Here is a 27,587-nt window from a genome sequence, read left to right as displayed (position 1 = left end):
AAAGAGTCCAAAATGCAGTACTTGGATGCAATCTCAAAAACGACAGAATGGTCTCTGTTCGTCCCCAAGGCAAACCATTCAATATCACAATTATCCAAGTCTATGCCCCAACCAGTAATGCTGAAGAAACTGAAGTTGAACAGTTTTATGAAGACCTACAAGATCTTTTAGAACTAACACCAAAAAAAGATGTCCTTTTCATTATAGGGGACTGGAATGCAAAAGTAGGAAGTCAAGAAACACCTGGAGTCACAGGCAAATTTGGCCTTGGAATACAGAATGAAGCAGGGCAAAGACTAATAGAGTTTTGCCAAGAAAATGCACTGGTCATAGCAAACACCCTCTTCGAACAACACAAGAGAAGACTCTACACATGGACATCACCAGATGGTCAACACCGAAATCAGACTGATTATATTCTTTGCAGCCAAAGATGGAGAAACTCTATACAGTCAACAAAAACAAGACCAGGAGCTGACTCTGGCTCAGATCATGAACTCCTTATTGCCAAATTCAGACTTAAATTGAAGAAAGTAGGGAAAACCGCTAGACCATTCAGGTATGACCTAAATCAAATCCCTTATGATTATACAGTGGAAGTGAGAAATAGATTTAAGGGTCTAGATCTGATAGATAGAGTGCCTGATGAACTACGGAATGAGGTTCGTGACATTGTACAGGAGACAGGAATCAAGACCATCCCCATGGAAAAGGGTGTAAGGTGATCGGACTTACACTTTAAATGCATCATCACCCTATATCATTAAATGAAAAAGTGAGATGCAGTACAAAAAATCTAATAGTAGTAGTGTTAGCTGCTCAGTCATGGCCACCTCTATGCGACCCTATAGTCTCTAGCCCTCCAGGGTCCTCTGTCCATGGAATTCTCCAGGCAAGAATACTGGAGTGGGTTGCCATTCCCTTCTCCAGGGGATCTTCCCGACCCAGGAGTTATATGCAGGTCTCCTGCACTGCAGGCAGATTCTTTTCCATCTGAGCTACCAGGAACAGAGAGGCAGAGAAAAAGAGGGAGAATGTGTACAAATGAGAGAATGGGCAAAAAAATACATCTTGAAAGGACACCTTAGAATGTGTCAACTCACTCCCTTTGGAAGAATTATATGTCCATATTATTTTCTGAATTCTGATCAACAGAACCAAAAGTTAGTTAAAAACTAACTTTTAACCAAATAAGTGATTAAACTGAAACAATAAAATCAACGAGACTTCACTTTGGCTGCTGTGATACTAAAAAGGAAAATGCAGAGGTCCAGGCCAAAAGCTGACTGTGAGGCTGATCGGGAGGTGGCAGCAGAAATGGAAAGAAAAGCATTTAAGAATATACAATCAACAGGGATTTATGAATGACTAGACAGATGGGCTGAGAAAGAACAAGGTGTCAAGGTTTCTAGAAAGAACAGCTGAGTGAATGGGAGTGAGAGGTACTGAATTGGGAGAGAGACAGCTTGGGGGACAGGGTAGGATGGTTTCAGTTCAATGTGTTGAGTTTGAGACATCTGTGAGACAGGCAAGTGCAGCTGGGAATTCAACAGGTGGACAGGAGCCCGGGTCTCTGGTGAGAGGAGTGAGCTGGCAATATAAATATGGTAGCCCCTGTCTGAATTCGCGTCCCCTGGGAAACAGTCTGAAATGGAGATCTGCTGTTTTGTGTACAAGAGGTTTACTGCAGAACGAGGAGAGAGGATGGTGTTAAGAGCAATTAAAAGCACTTAACTAAGCACTTAATTAACCTTTCGAGTCATCTGGCTTTGGAATAAGGGGCTGCTGCTGCTAAGTCGCGTCAGTCATGTCTACTCTATGCGACCCCATAGACAGCAGCCCACCAGGCTCCCCAATCCCTGGGATTCTCCAGGCAAGAACACTGGAGTGGGTTGCCATTTCCTTCTCCAATGCATGAAAGTGAAAAGTGAAAGTGAAGTCGCTCAGTCTTGTCCGACTCTTAGGGACCTCATGGACTGTAGCCTACCAGGCTCCTCCGTCCACGGGATTCTCCAGGCAAAAGTACTGGAGTGGGGTGCCATTGCTTCCTCTGTGGAATAAGGGGAGTAGTCCTACAGTGTGGCAGTAGTCCCACACTGACCAGTCCCTGGACACATGCTACATGGGGAGGAAACATGACCAAGGGTAAGACCCCTGGTAGCTCAGACGGTAAAGCGTCTGCCTACAATGCGGGAGACCTGGGTTCAATCCCTGGGTCAGGAAGATCCCCTGGAGAAGGAAATGGCAACCCACTCCAGTATTCTTGCCTGGAAAATCCCATAGACTGAGGAGCCTGGTAGGTTACAGTCCATGGGGTGGCAAAGAGTCGGACACAACTGAGCGACTTCACTTCACTTCAAAGTGGCTCTGTAGGCTGAAGACAATTCAGCTGTCAGCCCTCTACACCCTCAGAAAGTGGAGGGATGCGGGCCTCAATCCTAAAGCAAGGCTCCCAAGGTGCCAAGGACTGAGGCATCCAAGAGGTCAAATCTCTCATGACAGCGTGCTCCTCTGTGTCTTTTGCCACTTCCTTCAATGAAGGTGTTTTCAGTGGCCACTGCCTTCTGTTGGGAGTCCTGAGCAGATACCTCTGGGGTGGAACTCTTCTCTGCTTGTTCTAGGACCCTCCATGTTCCTCCAGTTCTGGGCCAAGTTTTATATCAGCTTCTTGGCTTTGCGTTTCCACAACTGGCAGGTAATGCAAAACCCAACCCCATACCCTCCCATAGCTGGGGCAGGTTTTGGAATGCAACATACTGCTTTCATCAATGGCCTCAAATGGAGAGTTTCTTAGACTATTGGCCTGAGGGTAGCACTTTCTATTCCCCATTCAGGGACAAACAGTGACTTCTGGTTCCTGGATTTATGGGAGGGGTCCAATCCCAGCTGCCCATTGTGCACAAGGGCCTGGAACTGGACTCCTCCCAACTGCATTAACACCAAGCCTACCGGCCTGGTGGCTCAGACAGTAGAGAATCTGCTTGCAATGCAAGAGATCCCTGGGTTGGGAAGATCCCCTAGAGAATAGAATGGCTACCCACTCCAGTATTCTTGCCTGGGAGAATTCCATGGACAGAGGAGCCTGGCGGGCTACAGTCCATGGGGTCACAAAGAGTCAGCCAGAACTGACTGACTATCACTGACACCACCAAGGCCACCTCCCTGCTATGGCCATGTCACAAGGCACCCGTATTAGGTTCTATAGTGTAGTTTTTGCTTATGTGCCTTCTCCTACACTGAGCCCTTTGAGGACAGGGTCTGAGGTTTTGTACCCCATCATGATGCTCCCCGTAGGGTCTTGCAGACAGATGTTCTTGTTGGACTGAACTATACCATCATCTCCTCAATGTTCACAGACAGAAGGCCTGATAGAGCCTTCTCTACCCAGGGCCTAGTTCCACACTGTTGGTGGGATGGTGGGGCCAGGGCACCAGGCAGAGATGCCCGTCTTTATTTTCTGCTCTTTAAAATCAAAATAAAAAGGCAGGCCTCTCTCAGACAGAGTTTAGTCCGGTGTAACAACCTCTATGTTGCCATCAAGTTTCACATTCCACCACCTCAGCTTCATATGCCAAGACAGAAAAAGCAGCAGGAAGACTTGTTTAACATTTATTCCCAGGTTTTTTTTTTTAATTTCCTCTGAAATGAATATGAATACACTATGGTCTTTACACTCTGCAGGAGCTAATCCCCCACTGGAAGCTTTGGGGAACCTCATTCCTCCTTGCGGATACAATCTGTCGACACAGGCGTTCCTTCAGGCTCTTCTGAAAGGCCCACAGTGGACGTAGCCGTGCTCTCTTTGCAGCTCTATTACATTTAGAACTATGGGTTTTTTCTTTTTTCTTTCTTAAAGAAAATAACATAGGAATTGCTTCCAGAGCCCAAATGCCTGTGTGAAACGCTGCCCTCTCTTTGAGGCCAGGCGGCTTTCAATGGCTTGTCCGGGCAGGGAGCGTGTCCCACTGCTTCGTGGCTGCTGCCAGAGGGGCCAGTGCCTGAAGCCTGAACCCACCCCACACGCTCAATAGGAAATGTGTACTTTCACCATTGAAAGAACCATGGGAAGAAAGTGGTATTTTTATAAATGAAAGTGCTTAATAAGTATTATTCACTAAGCAAAATCATATTTTCCTTGAATGTCTTGGATCATGTAACAATTTCATTAACAGCAACAACAAAAAATCTGGCTGAACTTTGTATCCATCGCTTCTAATAATGGCAGTAAAATTCTCAGTATGTATCCAGTGAGCATGTATTGTTTACTGTGTGCACAGCACTATAAGGAGGCTCTATAGAGGCATTTTGTCAAATAAGTCTTTGATCTCAAGAAGCTTCTTTTTAAGGTACCTAATTTATTTTGTGGCTAGCTTGGTAGAATAAAAATTGTCTTCAAATTGCTAATCCTGGTGAGATGATTTAAATTACTCAGGGCTGTGAAAGGCTATCTGTTAAATTATCTGTCCATGCCCTTTCACACGCTTGCTCTTTTAAATCACACCGAGTATTTTCTCGGTACAGAAAAAAGAGCCCTCATTATAAAGCCTCTCTAGGTACCTCTGTGAATCATATGGAATGAGAATCCATCTTCCAGTTAGAGTCAAAGCCGTATATCTACCCCCACACCATCTGATGAAGCTTTCTGCTGGTTTCTTGGGTGGCCAATCCCATGATAGATATACGACTCTGAGACAGGAACTGAAATAAAATTCCTATAATACCCTTAGGGGGATGGGGGATTGTCACCGTTGAGCATTTTAGTCAATGACTTAATTCTCTTTCAACTTCCCTCCACCCTTACTTAGAGCTCTGAACTCAACCAAAAAGAGCTACATAGTTTGCCTACTGAATCCATAACACTTCAAGGTGCTGAAGTTTTGCGAATTTCCTTCCAAGGATTTCAGGTGCTAAATGATACATAACATGTGCCCTGGTAGAGTTGATTCAATAATCACCAACCTCAAGAATGCTCCACAGAGGCTGAACTATGGGAGAAAGAAGGTTTGAGAAGCAACGCCCCTGGGGCTGCCACCAGGCGCATTTTGGATGGCACTAGCACACAACCTGGAGACCAGCTGCTACACTCCCAGACACCACAGTCAGGTGGCTGCGAATGGCACACAAAACCCAAATCGCCCAGCCCAGCCCCGAAATCCCTCTCATCCTTGTAACAGCATCACAAGGCAGAAGCAACGCTGCAGACGCGAGACTCCCACCCCAGAGATCCATGTCAAAGGGAAGAAAAGCATTCCCTGAGCAGTCACTTCACGCTTCCCATGTCTGACTCGTAATCCAGTTAAGTGGCCATCCCATCCATCCAGCTCTTCAGACCAAAGCCCTAGAGTTACCCTTGACTCCTTTCTCTTATTCGGCATCCAGCGTGTTAGCAAATGCTGTTGACTTTACCTTCAAAATGTATCCAGAATCCAAGCACTTCTCACCACCTCCACCACTTTTACCCTGGTCCAAACCACTATCATCCCTCCTCCCCGGATTCCAGCAAGAGCCTCTAGCTGGATCCTGCTCCATCCTCACCCTCACGGTCAGATCTCCACTCAGTGGCCAGAGTAAACCTGCAACAACTTCAGTCAGATCATGTCACTCTTCTGCTTGAAACTCTACAATACCCCATTTGTCCAATGCAAACAGAGTAAAGTCCAGAGTCTTGGCAGTGACCTTCTGGACCTTATAAGATTCTTGTCCCCAGATCTAAGTTAACTCCCCCCAACCCACTCTCTCCAACTGACACCCCTATGCTAACTGTTGTGATGCCCTTCCTACAGGCCAGTAGCATCTCCATCTTGAGCCTGTATGCTGGGAGTCCAACTGCCTGCAACACTCTGCTCCCAAAGAACATGTGGCTTGTTCTTTCACTTCCTTAAGTCTTTGCCCAAAGGCCACCTTCCTCGTAGGGCTCACACTGGTCATCTCTAAACCCGCAACTCCCAATTCCTAGCACTCCTCGCCCCTTCTCTACTTTGTTATCTCTATGACACTTATCATCACACGACAAACTTACTTACTTTTTATTGGTTGATAATCTGTCTCCCTGCGTTAGACTATATGCTCCATGAGGGCAGGAATTCCTGTACGTCTTGTTCACTGCTGTATTCACAGTATGCAGCAATGACACTGGTCCTTAGTATGTATCCAACAACTATCTAACGAATGAATGGATTTTTGGACTATGTGCTATGTACTTTAGAACTCTAGACTTTGATGTGTTTACTTCCAGGCATTCCTTGATACGCACACCAGAATATCTTCAGAGTCTGTAGTAGGCTGTACTAAGGAAGGAAATAGAAGGCCTTATAGGTTTTATGGAATCTTTCTGGATCAGATTCCATCTTTTAGAAGGTGAAGCTACACTGAGGTTCTAATCAGAGGAGCTGATAACAGTGCTTTTCCATGTGTGTACCTACATCCAGTCTTGGGAGAGCTGGGCATGGAGCCATACTGGGAAGACAGAGCATATTGGCCACCATGGCCATTTCTGCTTCTAACACCAACCACACACTCATGTCCATCATGGAGATTTTCCCCTATGAAAACAGACACTCCCTCAAATAAGAGCATTACTGCAGAAAAAAAACTTTCTAATGGAAACTTGGTAAGTAAGAGGAATGTACTTATATGTCCAAAGATTCATTTTTTTTATTTGAGATTGGTTTGGGGTTAGGGTAAAGTAGAAAAAGAAAGTTGAGCATAGTATGCTTTTTGAGGATTCTATTTTTTTTACAAAGAAAACAAAGATAACATGGAAAAGAAATATTTGATCATCAGCATTTTGATCAGTAATATTATAAACATTTTTTTTCAGTTCATATGTGTGTGAGAAAAAGTGAGTAGAGAAGGAAAAATTAAAATAACACTTTTTTCCCAAAATTAAGTTTCTTATATAAATCTGTTCTCTCTGCTTCTTTTTCTACTGTATAATCCAAATTTATCAGTTCACAGATCAGTCAGTTGGATGACAAGAAAAAAATTGCATCATTCAAACCAGTGTTTCTCACTGAAGCACATCAGAATCATCTAAATCTATTCCAAATACCAGAAATCACCTTATAATATTTTCCCCAAAATTGATAAAAACAAATATATAAAGTTTATATGAAAACTACTGCAAAGGTTTGCATTATTTTTTCAAACATAATGATAGTAACAGTAATAAAGATAGAAGAAAATTACATGGTTCATTTTAGACTAAGATGTTTAGAGACAAATTCCTCAGTCATATGTCTATGGTTTTTACTACCATTTATTATTCCAACAACTACTTAAGAGGAAGCAAAGCCAATTGACTGGAGGGGTGTTGTTCCTGATTAAAGAAAGTGTTGTCTCCTTACTTCGTTTTTCCAAACAGTGTGACTCCAGCAAGACTGTGCAATCCTTCAGAGCAGAAGTTATAACTTATGCTGCTCTTGGAACCAGACACATAGTTGGTACTCAGTAGATACCAGCTGCCTTAACACTGCTGCTGGCAATGATTTAAACTAGGACAAAGGTTTTGAAATCATAAATGGGTGAAAAAACATTGGACTGTACAGGTCAAGACGTCCTGGGAAAAAGCACAGGATATACAAGGAAAAATAAAATGATGGAACAGACTTGTGCACATTTGTGTTACACAGCAGAGTGAACCACATTTCAGGAGTTTCAAACAACACTCTTATTTTAAAAGTTAGCTTTGAAATAGGTATTTGGAAATGTGAATTCAGAGCTAAAATAAATTCTTACAGTTTTCATCCTGGGCAATGCATTGTAAAGGGATCCCAAAGAAAGACGTATAGCTGTCATTGTACCACACGAGAAGCTCGGTACCCCTGGGAATATCTATACAGGCTCGGTAGAATATATTCGACCTATTCAAAACAAAAGAAAACCCAGCTTAGTAATCGGTAGGACTCACATGCTCCATCCACATTTTTATTGCCCCCAAAAAGTTCTGCCCAGTTTCCCACCTAAACAATTTCTGTTTGTAATAAAATCTGCACCCACCTTATCGTTCCCAGCAACCAATTAGAGCCTGTAACCCAGTACGATAAATAGCTCACAGTTTATTTCCACAGTGTCCCTCCATGGAACATCCTGGCTGAAGAGACAGATATTTGGCCCCGGAGAGAGCAGAAAGGAAGAGTTCATTTAAAGAAAAAATTTCATCTCACACTAATGAGAAAATTCTTTTTCTTGGTAAACTGCAGACTCTGGTACGTCGACCCCACATACAAATTAACACCATTGATTTCTTATTTGAAGGAAAAGTGTTAAGTGTATTCTTACAACTTGGCATGGGAGTTCTCAAATTTGTAATAAAATTAAGCAGCTTTGTGATATAAGGGCTAAGAGAAATAAAAATCTTCCCCATAGCTTTTTTTCCTCTAAAATTTGATACAGGAGAAGAGGAAAACTAACCCTCTTATGTGAAGTGGATGGAAATTCAATAAATACAAGAGGGGCACTTTACTCTGGCTGAAAGATTACACTATGAAATGACAGAGTGAAGGTACCAAGAACTAAACAGCCGTGGCACCGTAAATAAAAATCTACAGATTTAAAAAAAAAAAAAAAGAGGAGCCTGTGATCGGTTTTCTCAGTGAAGAATTGCTACAAACATTAGCCTCAAGTTCAAGATAAAAGTGTTCAGGGTTGGTGAACCTTAAATTTAGCCTTTCTGTAAGGAATTGGCCATAGCAGGGCAATCTGTTCCTTGTACAACACTGTAGACATAAGGCGAATCCTTCACCACATTTTTCATGGCGGTGAGATATGCACTTGTCAACATATTTTGTCACCACAAAGTGGCTCTTGGCAATAGGATCATAAAGATCAATAAAAAAGTGCAGATTCTCAATATTTTACTTGCAGCTGCAAAAATTTCATTTATCTTGTTATTTTCCTTACTTGCTGCCATTCTGTCTCATGAGGGCACTGCTAGCTAAGCAGAATGTTTTTCCCCAACATTCTATGAATATCTGACAAAAACTCTAGCCAGTTGTCCAGACCTCACTCCCCTTCCTCCCTCCACATCTCTAAGAGCTGTGCATTTTATTAATTCTTTCCACTGCTACATAAAAAAATCAAAATTGGAGCTGGGATATAAATCACTGGCATCTCCTAACTTGAGAAAAATTGAGTCGACTTTGTACTTCACCCTTGTAACATTTCATCTCTCGGTTTGGCTTCCCTTAATATAAACACAGCGCCGGCAAATGAATGTGCTAAAACCAAATGACACACTTTGCCGCTGAAAGAGCAGAACTGTTTTCGAGCGATGGGTGGTCTTTTGAGGCACAGAGTAGGCCAAAAGGGGAAAAAGAAAAGTGTAAGCGTACACCGTTCCTTACAAGCGGGCAGAGCTTCCAAAACTCGCAGAAATCTCTGCATGTTGAAGCACATCAAAGGGATTTTTCCCTTTTCAGATAATATTTCCTTTGCTGACATGTATTTAGTATTGTGGTTGGATGACTCATAAAGATAGCTTCATGGCGTCCCAACGCAGCTGAAGCGGAACACATGCCAACAAACATTATTGTCAGCCTCAAAATAAAAACAAAACGTTCAGCTAAGGGTCAATCAATCAAGGGCGCTTTGAAGAAAATTCCATTTAGATATTACAAATCATAACAGAATGAATCTAAACCAGCTGACTTTTTGTGAAGAGGACATTCATGTACAATAAAAATTAGGCTGGCTCTTCAGGGTCCAACTTTTCTATTTTCTTACTCTTGGACGTGGTCACTGGTGATGGATGCCAGTTTTTAAATTGTGTTTTTGTAGTTCATTTTATAAAGATCTGAGGTAATCGAAAACAGATCGGCAGAGAGAATTCAGTGTGGAAGCACCATAAGGAAGGGGAGCAATAAAACCCACTTAATATTGACAGAAAGGTAACGACTTTCTCATGCCCACCTTTCTTGCAGGGGTTTCTTATTTTCCCAAAGTCAGAACTCTTCTCGAGAGCTCCCAGGGTGCCCGTGACGGAACCAGCCAAACTATCTCTTGCCGAGTAGACAAACACAATCTTTACTACTTTACTAGCTCCGAGTTTTATAAAAACTTCACAACAGAGATGCAGCTGCAGGGAAGGTGGGTGAAGCCCATATACAGACTGTAACCAGATACCATCGTGTGCAAGTTCATATAAACCCTTATGTAATGAAAGATAACTGCCTAGGAAACCAAGGCAGTGAGTCACATGCTGTCCAAATATGTTCCCTTTGAATCTGGAGGCCTTTGGAGAGCAAGCCAGATTTGTGCAGCCTTTAACCTATAAGGGGAATACAGTTTGCTTCTTTTTTTTAAGGCTTCATTTTTAAAAATTTAAAAAAAAAAAGAAAAGAAAAGAAATTGTCATCGGCAGGACTCCAAGTTGCCGAGCAAGGCTCCTGCTTTGATGTGTCTGTGGTGCCTGATAAAGTTAAACAGTTGCTTCTGATTCTAAAGGGAACGTGGCTGTTTATAACTGAGGTCATATATTTACATGGCACATGTTTTCGAGGGATTTTGAGAAAAGAAGGCTTCGTAGCAGGGCTTTTTTCCTATGAGATCTGTGTTTGCCTTTGGGTTGCCACTCTAGCCTTTAATACTTGATAGAAATGCTTGACCAACAGGTGCATCAGGCAGGTGTGGCTTTGGATCTGGGATCCCACTGGCTTTTCTTCCCCTCCCCCACTCTAGGCCTCGCTATGAGACTCTGGGAAATAGGGGAGGCTCCACCTCATCTCCATTCACCTTCGGGATTTGCCAAAATATCTCAAGGGACTGGTGCCTTTTCTGTGCGCTGGAACCACCCCATCCCCTGAAACATACTCTGAATGGCTGCAGGACCAGAAATGCTTTGGCATCTTTCAAGGGATCAGGAGAGGTTACCACGACTTAGTCAAGGCTGCTGAACACAATGGTTTTAGGAAAGCAGCCTGGGGAGGGTTGAGACTTCTTGATTTCCCACGCCTTTGTGCAACTCAAACTGTTCCCTCTGAGAGACAGCCAGACCGAAGATGACTGAAAGCAAGTGACCTGGGCTGAATCTGTGAACTCCTGTTTGCATGTGGACACATCTGCTGGGGAGGAAATCACTGCAAGTCAGTGAGTTCGCTGGGCTCACTCAGGCCATGGTGAACATTCACATGATGATGTGGAAGTAACTTTATCATGTGCAGTGAGCGAAAAAGGCCTTCTCCTAGCATCCTTATTTCTGAATTCTCAAGAAATGACTGTTACAAGAACTAGACAGATAGCACAAAACTAACAGAAAAAGAAAAAAAAAAAAAGAAATTCCTGCCAGCCCTTGCAGAGTTCGTCAGGACTCTGCAGGATTTTTTCAAAACTAGCAGCAAGCCTGAATTTATATATGCAAGGCAAAGGGCTTTGGCTTTGTAAGTGGTAAATCAAGGTATACTTTACCTGTACTGAACTACTGTTAGATTCTGTTCTCCGCAGTGCCTTGCACATCGGATATACCTCATCCAGCTCGACTTACTAGGTTCCCCACCATCAATAAAGTGCTGTAGTGTCCCATCTTGGTCATATATCTAGAGAAGAGGTCAGAAGGTCAAGTAGTTAGAACGAATCATCAGCAATCATTTTCCCTGCTTCCCTTGGTGTCTTTATGTGTTGGCTGCAGCAATTTATTGCCCATAGGTTTGCTAGTGCCCAGGAATGCTTGTGGAAACTCAACTAGAATAACAGGAGAAAAACATTTTCTGGTGATGCAAGTCAATCACGTTTTTCTTATCAAGCCAATCTTCCCTTTATTAAACATATTTGTGGCATCTCAAGGATGTGAGTGACCATGTTTCCCAAAGAATATTTAACCTCTTTTTGACAGGCTACCCTTTAGTAATGAGCTGCTGGATAAACAAAGCAAGCTGAGAGGCGAGGCCACGCTGACATGGCTGGAACATCCGCATGAGAGGCCCTCGTCTCAAACACGTAACTGGCTGAAGGCATCTGGGAGGAAGGGACTGTCGGCTCAACAAGCCGGGTGACACCTAGCAGGGGTTGGCGCATTATGGAGCTGTTTCAGATTGATAAAATTAGACTCTGATTTGGATTGAAAGAAATGGACTCTCACCTCGCAGAAGATGTAGGACTTCAGCTGTCAGGACCTGAAACTATTAGGAGAGGAGTCATCAAAAAAGAGGGACCCTCCAAAGGGAAAGAAAAAAATAATAAAAGTTTCCTATGGATTTAAAATATCTTAACTGAGGTCAGTCTAATCACTATTGCCTTAGGTCACCTCAAGCAGATTTTCTTTCAGGATCACATCCAAGGTAATGGAATCCCAGGCAATGAGCATGGGACCAAAAACCTGCTGCTAAACAACTGGCCAGCCCAGGATGTTGGAATCAGGGCTAACAGCAGAGACAATCAGCCTCCACTTCCAGAAACCAGGCCAGCCCTGGGCACCTTGGAGGCTGGGGTATCTGGAAGGGTGGGGTGGGGAGTTATATATGGGCAGCAATTCTGGAAGACCATCCTCAGTCCTAGGGGCAGCCAGGAAGCAAGGGGCACAGTTCTCAGAAGGACCATGGCAAAACTGGACCTTTTAAAGAAAAATCAGCAGTAAGATTGTGTTCCGCAGAGCATTCTGAGAAATTCTCTCTTATTCTTGCTAATCAGTCTTTCCACTTTTCTCTTCCAAACAGACACAGAGAACAAGTCTCCCGGAGTGCCTCACTGGTTACATTTTAGCCCTAAAATTAGTAAGGTCATTCATATTAATTTAGCTCAGCATTTCTATTCTGGGGGCCAAAGGACTTAGTGATGACGGTTCTTTTTATCATCGTCAGTCATTTTAAAACAGTTGATTTGTTTTTTGGGGTTTTTTTTTTTTTTTTTTGGCTTTTCTTGAACTCATTTGTCTTCACCTCCAATCTTTCCACTAACCCCCACAAATAAAAGAAGAGATGCCAACCTAATCAATATAATGGTTGGAGAAGCTATGACTGGGTAGCCGGCTAGAATGATTATAGTTGATAATCAATGTAGCCTGAGAACAATGAAGACAGTCCTAGATTACATTTAAGATTAATGACTTTAAACTCCTAGTTTGGGGATGATAACAGGAAATGGGAGCATTTCATGTGGTAGATACATCTGCTCTGTAAGCAACCTGATGATAGATTTCATATTTAGGTAAGATTATTACACGGTACTTATTTTGTTGCTCTTATTTTTGTTTTAGGAAACCGGTTCAAAAGCTCAAAGTCTCAACCTTGAGTCTGCTGTCAACAGCCCATGTGACACTGTACAAAGCCATCAGTTCTTTGAATACCACTATCTATCTACAATGGAGCCCAAAATGTTGAGGACCCAGCCCTCTGCCCTGTCCTTCTCCCACGAACACATCTTCCATGACAGCTGCTGGTGAAAACACTTAGGAAGCCCTTGGAGAAGTGCAGTTCTCCTTCATGCTTCCAGCCAATGTCCTCAACAGCAAGTTAAACTCTCTAACGTTTACACATCATGGGTGATGCCGAGTGTTAGCTCATCTGAACACCAGACATTAGCCAGTCAGTCTCCAAGATGAGTATAAAAAAGTGTTTTCTCCCACACTGTTTCAGCAATAACGTCCTTAAACTAAGTACATTGTGATTACAGGAATCCTACAATTCTTGCCTGCCTGGTGAAAATGCTACTTGCTTTGAGGAAAAGTAGATGGCTATTTGTCAGGCTTCCCCAAAGTATCACACACTGAGCACACAGCATGAAGCTGAGCCTCCCTTGCTTCAGCCTAATACCGGTATTACACTGTTTCACATGAAACTTGACGAAAATCCCACTTACCAAGTTAGATCCTGTAAGTGTGCACCCCATCAGAAATGAGGAAACTCATTCAGGCTTGACACTGTTCTTTCCCTTAGCACCCAGAGCCCAGCCATCACCAAATCCAGCTGAATTTGCCTCCTAAAAATTTTTCACATGCACCCATCTCTCCCTCTCCACCACCACCATCCTACCTGAACCAGCTTCCTCTCTCGCCTGAAGGACTACAAAAGTCCCTTGATAGATTTCCCTGCTGTTTCTTCAGGCCCTTCCAACCTAGTCTCTCAAGTACAGCCAGAGGGATCTTTCAAAATCCAAATCTAATTATTTGCTTTTATCCCCCCTGCCAAAGTAAGAGTTTCATAAATGCCATAAAATGTCAAGTCATAACAACATACATTCTCAGCATGTGAGATTTCCTCAATGGGATCCATCATGCTAATATGGGCAGCACCTCAAGCCGAAGTTATTTAGGGAGGCTGGCCAAAAACACGGACCTTTGCATTTGGCTCAAGGCCATCTTGGGGCCCTTTCTAGCTTGTGTTGTTAAACATTTAAACTGTGTTTCTTGAAAAAGAAACAAGGGCTCAGAAGTCAGTGATGCCTATTTCTGTTCATTTTCCTAACAAAAGTAGAATAAAATTGGAAAAACCACGACATCCACATGTAAGCGCTGAAGAGGAACTTTTCAAAAAAGTTCTGCGTCCCAGTTTGAGTGTTGTTATTAATCTCCATCATTAGCTCAACTTTGTTTTCATCTCAGAGTTCAGTAAAAGAATTTTTTAAAAAAGAGGGCGATAAAATTCCACATGCATCGGAACTATACAAGGACACTGTCCCTGTACCCAGACGGGCTGACATTCGTCCTTCTGGGAGACAAGCAACCACAAGTGGGGAAATGCTTCAGCAGATTTCAGTCTAGAGCCGCTGCAACAATTTCAAGGTCGAGAAGTTGTTCTTGGAGGCTGCACCAACATCTACATTTGTGTGACACTAAAATGTAACTGTAAGATAGATACCTAACAGGTCTAAAAATGTTACGGAATTTGAGGAGATTTATTAATGCCAAGACCAAGAGTTATTTTGTTTTCATTACCTTTCAAACGATTTAAAATAAGAAGAAAAATATCAAAAATCTTACACAGTGTTTAGATAATCTCCTCAGGACCAATGAAAATGTCAAAGAGGTCAGAAATTGAATTTGTTCAAATGGTAAGAATGAAAGTAAGAGTTAAATTTAGGAAAAAAATTCCTTGAAAGAATCCTTGAGTCAAGCATAGTTTTGCTGAAAACTGTACGCTTTATTCTCAATGAATATGAACCACCAAAATTTTATACTTGCTCTGTTTTTTCTAAGGAAGCTAGAGGTAGGGGAAACACATGTAAAGAAACACACAGGACACTTGGTAGGAAAAGGGTTAAATTTTGTAAGGAGAACCCCTCGAAACCGGAGAAAGCGTATTTGTTTTACAAAGCGAGTCCTAGCACTGCTGAAAGGGAGTGTAAAATGGCACAGTCATATTGGAGAACATTTTGGCAATGTTGAAATAAACTTGACAATGCATATTTCCTGTGACTCAGCAATTTCACTTCTAGGAAACTACTCCAATACAATTCTGATACATGTACCTAAGGAGAAAAGTTCAAGGGCATTCACTGGAGCACAACTTTTAACAGCAAATAATTATAAATAAGAGAAATATCCATCATCAGAAGAATAAACTAACTGTGGTTTATTTATTCAACAAAAAAGTACTAACCACTTAAAATGAATGAACAAAACCTGTTTGTATTAAGATCTAGTTGATATAGATCAAAACATCAAAAACATAATGTTGATTGAGAAAATCAGTTGCAGATTAATGCATATGATATCATTTGTTAACATTTCAAAATATACAAACTAACGCAATTGTATATTTTAAAATAGTGTACACTGTAATATACAGATAGCAATATGTCTATCTATCTGTATATATCTGTTTACAACAAACATGCTGGGAGGATTCACCATTAACTTCATCAGAGTCCTGGCCTTGGGAAAGAAGGGGATGGAAGGATAACAAAGGGAACACACATATATCTGAAATGCTTTTTCTTTAAAAAAAAAAAAAAAGTTTCTGAAGCAAGTATGACAAAGTGTTAACATTCTCTTTTTTGGCATTTATATATTATACTTTGAACTTATTCTGATTTTTTAAATCAAAGTGAAACAATAAGTGAAAAGTCTAGTCATCTATTTCCGTGTACATCAAGTTTTGAATGGGTTGTTAAAATAGAGGAGATTATCTTACCCAAAGTTAGAAACTATCTGTGTTATCCTCCTGGGAAACTCTCAGTAATATGCACCCACTGATTACCTTTCTGATTGCTTTGTTGCTATTTTAAAACCCCTGGTTGTGGTCTGTACTTTTTCTTTTATCCTGTATCAACAGGAGGAGAAAGATAAGAGGAGAGCTCACTCTTACCTTTTTAAGGATATTTTTATAGTTTACAAACCAATGATATTTACTGAAATGCCACACATGTGGTTGAGATAATGATCACACAAACTGTCACTCATTATAAACCACGCATGCCATTAACTGAAAACCACTATGTGAAAGACTTCATTGCAATCCTGAAGATCAGGGAACTGCACTCTTTGCTACAATCTTACTTTCCTAGAACACTAAACCACTTTGAATGAGAACAGCAGGGCTTTCCTGGTGGCCCAGTGGTAAAGAAGCTGTCTGCCAGTGCTGCTGCTAAGTCGCTTCAGTCTTGTCTGACTCTGTGCGACCCCATAGACGGCAGCCCACCAGGCTCCCCCGTCCCTGGGATTCTCCAGGCAAGAACACTGGAGTGGGTTGCTATTTCCTTCTCCAATTCATGAAAGTGAGAAGAAAGTGAAGTCGCTCAGTCGTGTCTGACCCTCAGCGACCCCATGGACTGCAGCCCACTAGGCTCCTCCATCCATGGGATTTTCCAGGCAAGAGAGACATGGATTTGATCCCTGATCAGGGAAGATCCCACATGCCTAGGAGCAAGCCAGCCTGTGCGCCACAACTCTTGAGCCTGTGCTCTAGAGCTTGGGAAGTACAGCTCTGAGCCCATGAGCCTAGAGCCGGTGCTCCATAACAAGAGAAGCCACTGCAATGAGAAACCCAAACACTGCAACTAGAGAGTAGCCCCTGCTCAGCACCATTAGAGAAAAGCCTGCATAGCAACAAAGACCCGGTGCAGCCAAAAATAAATAAATTTTTTAAAAATGAGAACATGAGTGAAAACCGCACCAGTGTTGTGTCTTAAATAAACTGGTCATGAGCGGCTTATCCACAGCTTTGTCATTTATGAATGCTGCCAACTTACATTAACAACAATAATCATCACAGAAATAGTGTAAGCTAGGAGAAGCCAATGGCACCCCTCTCCAGTACTCTTGCCTGGAAAATCCCATGGACGGAGGAGCCTGGTAGGCTGCAGTCCATGGGGTCGCTAAGAGTCGGACACGACTGAGCGACTTCACTTTCACTTTTCACTTTCATGCATTGGAGAAGGAAATGGCAACCCACTCCAGTGTTCTTGCCTGGAGAATCCCAGGGATGGGGGAGCCTGGTGGGCTGCCATCTATGGGGTTGCAGAGTCGGACAGGACTGAAGTGACTTAGTAGCAGCAGCAGCAGCAGCAGTGACTGACTTGGGCCCATTTTAACTTAATAGCGAGAAAACCACCTTCTGAATGACAGAAATTTATGTATACTGGTGGCTCTGAGCAATCTGTATCTCTAAAACAAGATCTGTAAACTGGTGGCTCTTGGGTTGAATGCTTGACCAATTTTGTTTTTCCACAAGTGTTTTAAAATTTTGGAAATTCTAATTTTTAATTTTTCTTGAGGAAAAAAAATCAGAAGGTGGGTCCTCAATCTCTGGGACTAATCCACAGAAACTTAAGTCGCTTTCAAAGTGGCGCCCTGAGATCAGCCATGGGCTTTTCTCCTTCCCTATCCTCCCTCCCCTCCCCTCTTCTTAGCTGTTCCTTACTTCACTCATTTACTTAGCTGCTCAGCCTCATGAAGCACCTAAGTTGGTAAACTCTGCTGTAAAGGAATTTTTGCTACCCCTGAAAATCAATCTGCTACAGCTGGGGGCACTTTCAAGAAAAATCATCTGATCTGATGGCCTGGAAACACTGCAAATGCCCATCACTCCTTCGCAGCCCAGAAGCCATCATATGACTGGGATGCAGGCATTTTGTGCTATAGTTTTCCAGAGAGTGGGACAGCAGAGCAGAGTGTTCATTTACTTTTACCAGAAGGGCTTTCAATAGTCTTTTAAAGCAAGGGGTCCGTTTTAATTCAAAGACGTCATAAATGTAATTACACTATAAAATCAGATAAAAGTTGCTGGGTCTACTGTAAAAACAGATACAAAGAGAGCTCATCAGGAAGCACCCCACCACCTCAACAAACCTCACCTTTGCTCTCTGATGCAGGCGCTGGGACATCACCAGGGGCTGGCAGGGAAGGGGGCACCTTGTTTGAAAAACGGCCGACAGAGCACTTGCTCTGCCAGATGAGCTTCCCCTTCTTCTGTTAGACCACTGAGCACCTCAGCCACATTCAGAGGTCAGAAAATGAGACAGGGAAGAGGGCACCAGCTTTAACCTCGTCGGCTCACAGTCAGCTTTTGTTCCTTTTGCCAGTTTTGTTCTCACAAGTTTCTCTCGAGAGCTTGCACCCTCGGATTCAACCAATCATGGAGGATGGCTCAGGGCCAAATGCACTAGTCTGGCTTGTATAAGGGATCTTGAACAATGAAGAGCAGGGTATCCGCGGTGGGTGCTGGAACTGACACCACGAGGAAACCCAGCAGCAATTATATACATAAGAAAAAGGGGCCTCCAAAAGTTAGTTGTATAGTGCTGTACACTATACAGTGTTAGTTGCTCGGTTGTATCCAACTCTTTGTGATGCCATGGACTATAGCCTGACGGGCTTGTCTGTCCATGAGGATTCTCCAGGCAAGAATACTGATGTGAGTAGCCATTCCCTTCTCCAGGGGATCTTCCCAACCCAGGGACTGAACCCAGGTCTCCTGCACTGCAGGCAGATTCTCTACCATCTGAGATACCAAGGAAGCCCAGAAATCAGGGACTTCAACAGACTCTAGTCAGAGGCACAATGAGGCCTCCTCGCACCTCATTCAATCTGACAAATAAAGAGAGCCAAGAACCTTAAACAAAAGAAACTTAAAATTATAACTTAAACATTAATCCACTCCTCCCAGAACCTGGTTCTCTGAATCTTGGCATGAAACAGAGGAAAAAGAAAAGATGCAAAGGTTGTATTTGAAAGGATTAGCCAGTTTTCAGTGAGCAGGGAGATGTCTCAGGCTCCCTCTCCTGTGATTCCACACAGTGGCAGGTCCCTGTGTCAAGGACCCAGAGAGCAACATTTGGTCATGTACTGAAACACCAGTAGCCTTCAGCTTCCCCCCCAAAAAGCAGAGGTGTGGGTGCATATTTTATACCCAAACATCTAAAACAAGGCCTAACACACTGGAGGAACTCAAAATAAGCTGAAGTGAACTGAATTCTCACAATAATTAAATAGCTTCTTAAAGATCTCAGATTTTATTCAAAACTTGAGAATAAACCACCACTAAATGCAATTAAAACTCCATTCTAAGCACTAATAACCAGGGCTTTTTAAAGAAAATATTACACCTTTTTGAACTTAAGTTCTTTCAAGTCTATGAAATGCAAAGGTGGTTTTCATAAGATGATTAAAATGCAATAAACAGTTGAGTCTATGTCCATGTGCTGTCATGTCGCTCAGTTATGTCCGACTCTTTGAAACTCCATGGACTGTAGCCCACCAGGCTCTTCTGTCCATAGTGATTTTCCAGGCAAGAATACTGCAGTGTGTAGCCATGCCCTCCTCCTGGGGATCTTTCCAAGCCAGGGATCAAGCCAGGTCTCCCACGCTGCAGTCAGATTCTTTGCCATCTGAGCCACCAGGGAAGCCCACAGAAAAGGGTTGGGGAGAGGTCTTAAAGAGTTTCCCAGTTTAGACATGAGAACCCAGCACTGTTTTAAGTCCTCTCACAGCACTTGGAGAATCCAGGGAAGAATAGACACAAAGATGGTTTCTCAGATCTTCTCTACCTATTCTCCACACACTACCTTAGATGGCCCCATCTTTCTGTTAAATTCAGAAAATGAGGGCTTCAATAATGAAGTGTATTAGTAATTGAGAAACTCAATTGAAACTATCCTGTTTGCCTAGATAAAAATGTTTTACTGTGAGATTTCTTTGTATCAGAAGTTAAGAGGTCAGAATCTGTTTTGCAACTATTTACACAAGAATAATTCCTGACTGAACTGTGAAAAGTTTAAAAACCCAATACCTTTATTGCTCAATAAAAGATTTTACTTTTAATATTATAATTGTTAGAGGGGAATTCCTAAAGTATAACTAATGAAAATATGTACTAGAAGTCACCCTAGTCAATAGGAAGTGGAGAGGGGGTGGAGGGCAGAGGTTAAGAGCACGCCTGTGGGTGTCAGCTCCAATGTGTGTGAGTTACAGTCACAGCTTCATGTCTGCGGGCCAAGGGACTCTGGGCAGTTACTTAACTCTTCAGGAAGGTGAGACCTTCTTTGAAAAAATGATGCTACTGACAGTCCCAGTCATAGGGCTCATAATGAAAATCAAATGAGCTAGTCTATATGAAGGAGTTAAATCAGTGCTGGGCACACAGTAAGAGTCCAAAAAGCATTAGCTATTCTGAGGCCATCACATTAGATGGGACATGTCACCCCAGGCTTCATCTACTAACCTGCTCATGGACAGTGACCACCGGATAATATGTGCAGCGTTTGGAAACTCATTATTGCTAAGACGAGAAGATTACAAGCTCATTGAGGGCAGGAATGCATTTTAAATATGTTAAGCCTTTACCCATCAGTATCTTACACAAAGCTTTGTACACATCAGGAAATCAACTTTTGTTCAAAGAGAGAGAGAAAAAAGAGTAGGAAATAACATAGAGGGGGTGTAGCAATAAGCCAGTCATTTATGTTTTTGTTCCTCTGATGAATCTATCAAAAAATAAAACAAAATACTGAAAATGCTGGATAAATGTGAATACTCTCCAGAAAAAAAACAGTAAGGAAGCATTTTTCCAGTCCTACATTTTCCATTTGCTAAAGTTAACACAAACACAGGTACCTACCACATCTTTAAGAGCACGCCTGGAGCATTTCTGTAAATAACAGGTTGTCTGTGCTCACTCAGTCGTGTCTGACTCTTTGCAACCCGTGGGACCATCGCCCGCGAGGAAGTGTTTTAATTCGCTGTGGCTTCAGCCCTCTTACTGAACAATATCTACCATGTAGGACTGCTTGACTTCTGAAGACACTGACATTTCTAGCCAGAAGAGGCCCCAACTCACAGTATCTCATATGTACATGAACCTTGAACAAGGTCCAGGTACATGAACTGTCTTTGCAGTCAAATGTACCTGGATGAGGGGCAGAGGACAGTTGTAGATGGCAGCCTGGGGAATCAGATCAACAGGGAGCACCGTCAGCCATGGCTTCTGGGCACTGCTTCCTAACCCAGAGAAGAGGACAGCAAGGACCACACCACTGTGGTCTCCTAACCTTTTTACTTGTAAACTCTCAATTCCAGCTAAATCCAGCTTGAGAATAGAGACCACAAAGCAATACTCTCAAAGGAGTGAAGCATCTGCCACCACCTAAACACAAAGAAAGAACAGCAGCTGATGACCCGGTCATACCCATCCGGGTGGTATTTTGGTTATAAAATACTTTCCCAACCTTCATTGATCCTTATAACTGACCTAGAAGGTAGACCGGAGCAGTTATTCCATTTTACAGATCTGAAACTTTGGGCTGAGAAAGGGGAAATGAGTTGCCCACAGTCACACAGCAGCTCTGTGTGACAAGGAGGAAATTTTCCTGATTCATAGGCCACCATGTGACTACTGCTTTCATAGCATCCCATTCGTCCTATCAAGGAGAGCTAGTAGAACTCTTTCATTAGAAGTGCCTAAAACTCTTAATATGTAAGAATGAGGGCCATAAAACACGTTCATAATAATTAACAACGTCATTTATAAAACAAACTCCTGTCCTTCAGAGAAAACGCCAATTTAGCGAGAATTACTTAACCCATTAGTCAAATTTACACAAAGCAAGCATGCAGTGGATAAAGACACCACTCTCCTTCTGCTGACCATGTGCTATGACAAGGACCATCAAAAAATGGCTAGGGTATAAATCTGTGGAGGAAGATACACATTTTAAAATGAAAGAGTCTTCCTTAAAGCAAATACTGGCTAGTGTGACCAGTTTTATTTGTGTTCAGTTTTCCCACTTTTTTCTCAAATATGTAATACTACAGGTTTTTTTATTTCAATATTTTTTCTCTCCATTAGAATTAAGTTGTTTCATTGCTGTTTTTCATAAGAAAACTCTTCCCTCTCCTGGTTTGGAGTACATTGGAATGCCAAGGTTTTGAGTTGAGGTCTCAAAGGTCAAGTAATAAATGCCCCATAAAAGAAATGAGTAATGGTTATATACACCGTTGCCATATTTTCAGTAATGCTGATATAAAGCTATATACTGTACTTTGTCAATTCACATTCATCAAGTTCCAGAAATATTAGAAAATCATTAGAGGTTTATGTTGAGTTTGCAGATAATACTAACATATAAGTCAAGACTGAAATATGGTAATCAGAAAAACAGTTGAAAAGTGTCAATAAACCATAAAACACCAGAGGTGGTATTTGTGAAGTCTGCCTCAGAGAGCTGGGCATGGGAAGAGATGAAATGGGTGTTTCAGCCACTCTGGGGCAGTGGCTGCTGGGCTGCAGGCTGGCAGAGGAGAGTGGGTGACTGCGGATTCCAGCACAGAGACTGAGAGCTCCGGAGAGCCGCTGAGCCCTTGGCGAATCTCCCTTATCTCCGAGGACAGCAGTGGTCATCCATACAAAGTCTGTCATCCATCAACCCAGAAGCTTCTTCAGACATCCTGTCTGCTGATCGGAGGGGAGACTTGGGGGAATCAGACTTGCATTATCAGGACTTTGTCTGTGATCCGAACAAGCCACTGAACCTTCAGCTTTTCACTTGGCAGAAGCCTGCACGCTGGAAAAGTCCTGACAGTTCATTCATTTTGCTCCATCCTGGAGCCAGCTGATGTCTGACTGCAGAGACCCACCCCCTTTGATGTTGTCCTCTTCTGAGAGTGCCCTGCTGTGAAAAAAATTTTATCCATCCAAATTAAAGGGAAATATTTCTGCGCCCAGCTGTTAGCTGTGACATGTTTGCCATTTTTCAGGGCACTGGCTTGGTGCCATCCTCAGGCTCGGCTGCAAACCTATATCTCTTCCCTTCTCCTTCGTCACAGCAGTCATATCCACAGTGTACAACTGTCTCCAGTGTCCATACAACATCGACACTGAAAAGGAAAATAGTGCTAATCCTATACTGCTAAAAACAGTCTTGGAAATATTTTCAAGTGGCAATTTGTTTTGCATTCCTCTTCTTTTTTTTGTATCAGCACTAATGTCTTTCACAAACTGTAAAATTTTTTGATATAAGCCACCCATTTAAATATGGCTTCAACTCAGTTTTTAAAAATCCAGTTTTCATTAAATTCACCAAGAAGTCCTGACCAAATGAAATGAATTTGGATGCTGTGAAAACTTGTTTCATATACACTGAGTCCACACTTAAAAATGGACATTTGTCCAGTGGAGAGAACTCTGTATAAATGAATAAAAGCTCTCAGGGAAGCTTGAATAAACATTTAGATCTAAGTAATCAAGAAAGCTTGTATCTTCTCATATTTGCTAAATGCCATTGACGTGAAGTGAAGCCGCTCAGTCGTGCCCGACTCTTTGTGACCCTATGGGCAGTAGCCTGCACCAAGCTCCTCTGTCCATGGGATTTTCTAGGCAAGAGTACTGGAGTGGGTTGCTGTTTCCTTCTCCAGGGAATCTTCCCGACCCAGGGATTGAACCCAGGTCTCCTGCATTACAGACAGATGCTTTACCATCTAAGCCACCAGAGAAGCCTGTAAAGACTGCTGCCATGAATTGTGTGTATTATAAACAAAGAGCAGCTCACAGCGTTACCACGTTTTTCTCCATCTACTGAGATGAACAAGTAAAACACTGCAGTTTCCAGCCACCCTCTCATTCTGGCCCTTCTTTCCTTTCGCATTTTCACTTTTGCTGAGAAGAAAAAGAATCGGTGGAACCAGATCTCAGCACTGAGCCTCAGAGATATACTGATCTCAGACTCTGACTAGAGAACACGCACAGCACTCACCATCCTTTATCCAATCCATGAGAGGTAGATTTAAAAAAAATAATAATAATGTATTCCATGTGAGAAAGCATCAATTTTGGAAAATTAAACCACAGGGAAATTTGAATGGACATACTTGGAAAAACAAAGCTTTAGTTATCTACCAAACAGGAAAGGGGACCATTATTTTGTTAAAATAATCCTAGATTATTACCAATGTGAACTTCTGGGATGTGCAAATTATCTCTGACAGTGTACTGAATAGTTCTATGCTTGAAAGCTATAAAAGAACACAGTAGTGAATGCACTGTGGCAAGCACTTGAATTCTCCATATGGGATCTCGTGGGGTGCTATTTAACCCTTATTGCAGTAGAAATTTCTGGTTTAAAAATTCCACGTGGTATGATACTATGCAGACCTTTAGACCTTGATGAAAATGGTTAGTGATTTTATACTTCAGCATGGTAGCTATGCTTTGCAAGAAGTAGCCTGACCAAAGCCTATGTACAAACTGCTATATTAGCAACTGTATTAAAAACTTACAAGGTACTAAGTGGGGAGTGTTTGCAAAGAGAATGTCCCTAAAAAATCAGAAAGAGGCTACTTCCACGAATGTATAGACACACATGTACCATGCCCTAGAGGTCACCCTCTTTTTTTAAGTAAAAACTTTCTGAAAACGCAGAATGTTTGTTTCAATGAAACCATGGTTTCCTATGGTTTTTTACTTCTTTTCAAAGTAGCCTACAGCTTTATTTCTTCTCTGAAATGTGTCACTCTCTAAATTATTATGTTTTCCCAAGTCTACGACATTTTCTTCCTAGCCACACCAATAAAGTGATTGTCAGACATGCTTTATTAAGGGGAAAGTGACCATCTGTAGAGGGTAGAAAACATATTTTCAGATCTTAAATAATTTAGGTGACATTCCTTACGTCAAGTTGGGACAGTACCAAACATGCCCTCAATTCCTAATTTACACCATCATGCCCTGGATCACAGGAGAAACCAGGAAACAAAATAAACCCTAGATTCAGGGCGCTCAAGAAAGTGAGAGTGTGGAGGCTAACACAGGCCTAGACCAGGTGGTCCTGAGGGGAGTTGGCTGTTTTCCCAAGTTGGAAAAGACTCTTGGGAGTCCCTTGGACTGCAAGGAGATCAAACCAGTCAATCCTAAAGGAAATCAACCCTGCATATTCATTGGAAGGGCTGATGCCAAAGCTGAAGCTCCAAAACTTTGGCCATCTGATGTGAAGAACTGACTCATTGGAAAAGACTCTGATGCTGGGAGAGACTGAAGGCAGGAGGAGAAGGGGGCAACAGAGGATGAGATGGTTGGATGGCATTACTGAATCAATGGACATGAGTTTGAGAAAACTCCAGGAGATAGATAGTGATGGACAGGGAAGCCTGGCATGCTGCAGTCCATGGAGTCACCAAGAGTTAGACACGACTGAGCGACTGAACAAGTAACTGCTTGCAGGAAAACCTGAGTGAAATTCCAGGTTTGTCCTGGAGCAAGAAACATGGTAGAGGGATGAATTCTGGCCTCTTGGAACCATCCTTCTTGAAGGAAGGCTTGCATAGTTGTGCAGAGGACTGAATGCACACATTGGTTTGCACAGAGCTCCTCCCCATCAAGACCCAGGAGATGATGCAGCCAAGAACAGAATATCATGGCAGTAGTGGTGAGCCTCGATATGAGACTTCTGACTCCCCAGACGGCATTCCTTTAACAAACATTTAGAAAGTATCTACTATGTGCCAGCCACTGTGCTTAGTGCAGGTTTAAAAAAAACTGAAGACCCAGGCCCTACCCTCAAGCAATCTACCATTCAATAGGAGAGATACAGGCGGCACCGTGGTAAATAATCTGCCAATTCAGGAGATGCAGATTCGATCCTTGGGCTGGGAAGATCCCCTGAAGGACGATGGCAACCCACTCCAGTGTTCTTGCCTGGAGAATCCCCATGGACAGAGGAGCCTGGCAGGATATGGTCCACAGCATTGCAAAGAGTCTGACGCAACTGAGTGATCACAGCACAGCATGCAGAAGAAATAAACACTTAAACAAATCAGAAGACATTCATCCTGGCATGACTATCTGTAGATTTTCCTATCCAGTCTTTGCACATTTGATGTCTACAATGGGGTTCATAAGGGTAGGAAGAGTAATCCATTGCAATTTTTTACAATGTAAAAAAGACATGAGGACTTAAAGAGCTAAAGCTAAAGCTCTTTAAGTCATTTCAGTTGTTTAAACAACTTGTGGACTGTGAGAGCAGCATTACACAAATGTTTAATTAAAATCTGCTAGGCTATAACCTCAATGAGGACAAAGATAAAATCCGTCATGTTGGCTATTAATTCCCTAGTGGTTAATAGAGAGCTCAGTTCAATCAATGTCTGTTGGTTAGTTGGTTTGGTGGGTGGATGGATGGGTGGTTGAGGAGATGGCTGGTTGGATGAATAGATGGACAATTAGAAGGATACTGATACCTTCTAGATACCCAAGCACTAATGGCTGGACCATGTCACTCTGCCCTCTGGGCAGGTCCACACATCTTAGGCAGAGCTGAATATTCCGGAAAAAAAATTTTAAGGAAAGCGGCATTTCCAAAAAGGTCTACTTTTCCTCACTAGTTAAAATGGACACTCGCAATTTCACAATTTGATCCATAGCTCAGTTGTGTGCAACTCTTTGGGACCCCATGGACTGTAGCCCCCGGCGAGGCTACTCTCTCCATGGAAAGAATACTGGACTGGGTTGCCATTTCCTTCTCCAGGGAATCTTCCCAACCCAAGGATCAAACTCAGGTCTCCTGTATAGGAGTCAGATTCTTTACCATCTGAGCCACCAGGGAAGCCCTTAAAAAAAAAACCTGACACTACTTTTATTATTTTTCCCCTAGTTTTTTGTTTCTTGTTTAAATTTCAGTTTTCCCGAGGTAAAACTGATAAATAAAATTGTAAGATACTTGAAGTGTACATGGTGGTAACTTGATATATACTGGGAAAGGATTTCCTCCCCATCTAGTTACTTAACACATTCATCACTTCATCTACTTTTTTTTTTTTTTTTTTCGGTAAGAACATTTAAGTTCCTTTAAAAATGCCTAAATGTCTCTGCAGAGCTAAGGTCAGTGAAAAGCAGCTGGATAGAGACTTCAGTCAACAGCAAGGCCAGAAGTTACTCAGAACCTGGCAGATACCTATCTTTCTGCTGTTGGCCCCTACTCCCATTCCACTCCCCAAATCTACCCCTAGCTGGGGGTCACTGTTACTATCCCTTGACTCTTTGCAACCCCATGGACTGCAGCCCACCAGGTTCCTCTGTCCATGGAGCTCTTTAGGCAAGAATACTGGTGTGGATAGCCATTCCCTTCTCCAGTAGATCTTTCTGACCCAGGGATTGAACATAGTTCTCCTGCATTGCAGGCAGACCCTTACCATCTGAGCAGCTGGGGAAGCCCAGAGTCTTTCCTTAAGGTGG

The 27,587-nt window shown here is 42.5% G+C and overlaps 1 protein-coding gene across 1 annotated transcript in view; it reads right to left on the bottom strand.

Moving 5' to 3' along the window:
- The window catches only part of PRDM6 (PR/SET domain 6), a 110,868-nt gene that overhangs the window by 25,174 nt on the left and 58,107 nt on the right, over positions 1–27,587 (bottom strand). The window contains exons 4-5 of the mRNA XM_018050681.1: positions 11,404–11,531; positions 7,738–7,862 (exon numbers count right to left, since the gene is read on the bottom strand). Of these exons, the coding sequence (XP_017906170.1) occupies positions 7,738–7,862; positions 11,404–11,531 (253 nt within the window). The remainder of the gene's footprint in view (positions 1–7,737; positions 7,863–11,403; positions 11,532–27,587) is intronic.

This window comes from Capra hircus, chromosome 7 (assembly GCF_001704415.2).
Source record: "Capra hircus breed San Clemente chromosome 7, ASM170441v1, whole genome shotgun sequence".
Lineage (NCBI taxonomy): Eukaryota > Metazoa > Chordata > Mammalia > Artiodactyla > Bovidae > Capra > Capra hircus.
Note: the sequence above shows the minus strand (reverse complement) of the source record. Positions and strands in the feature narration are given on the sequence as shown.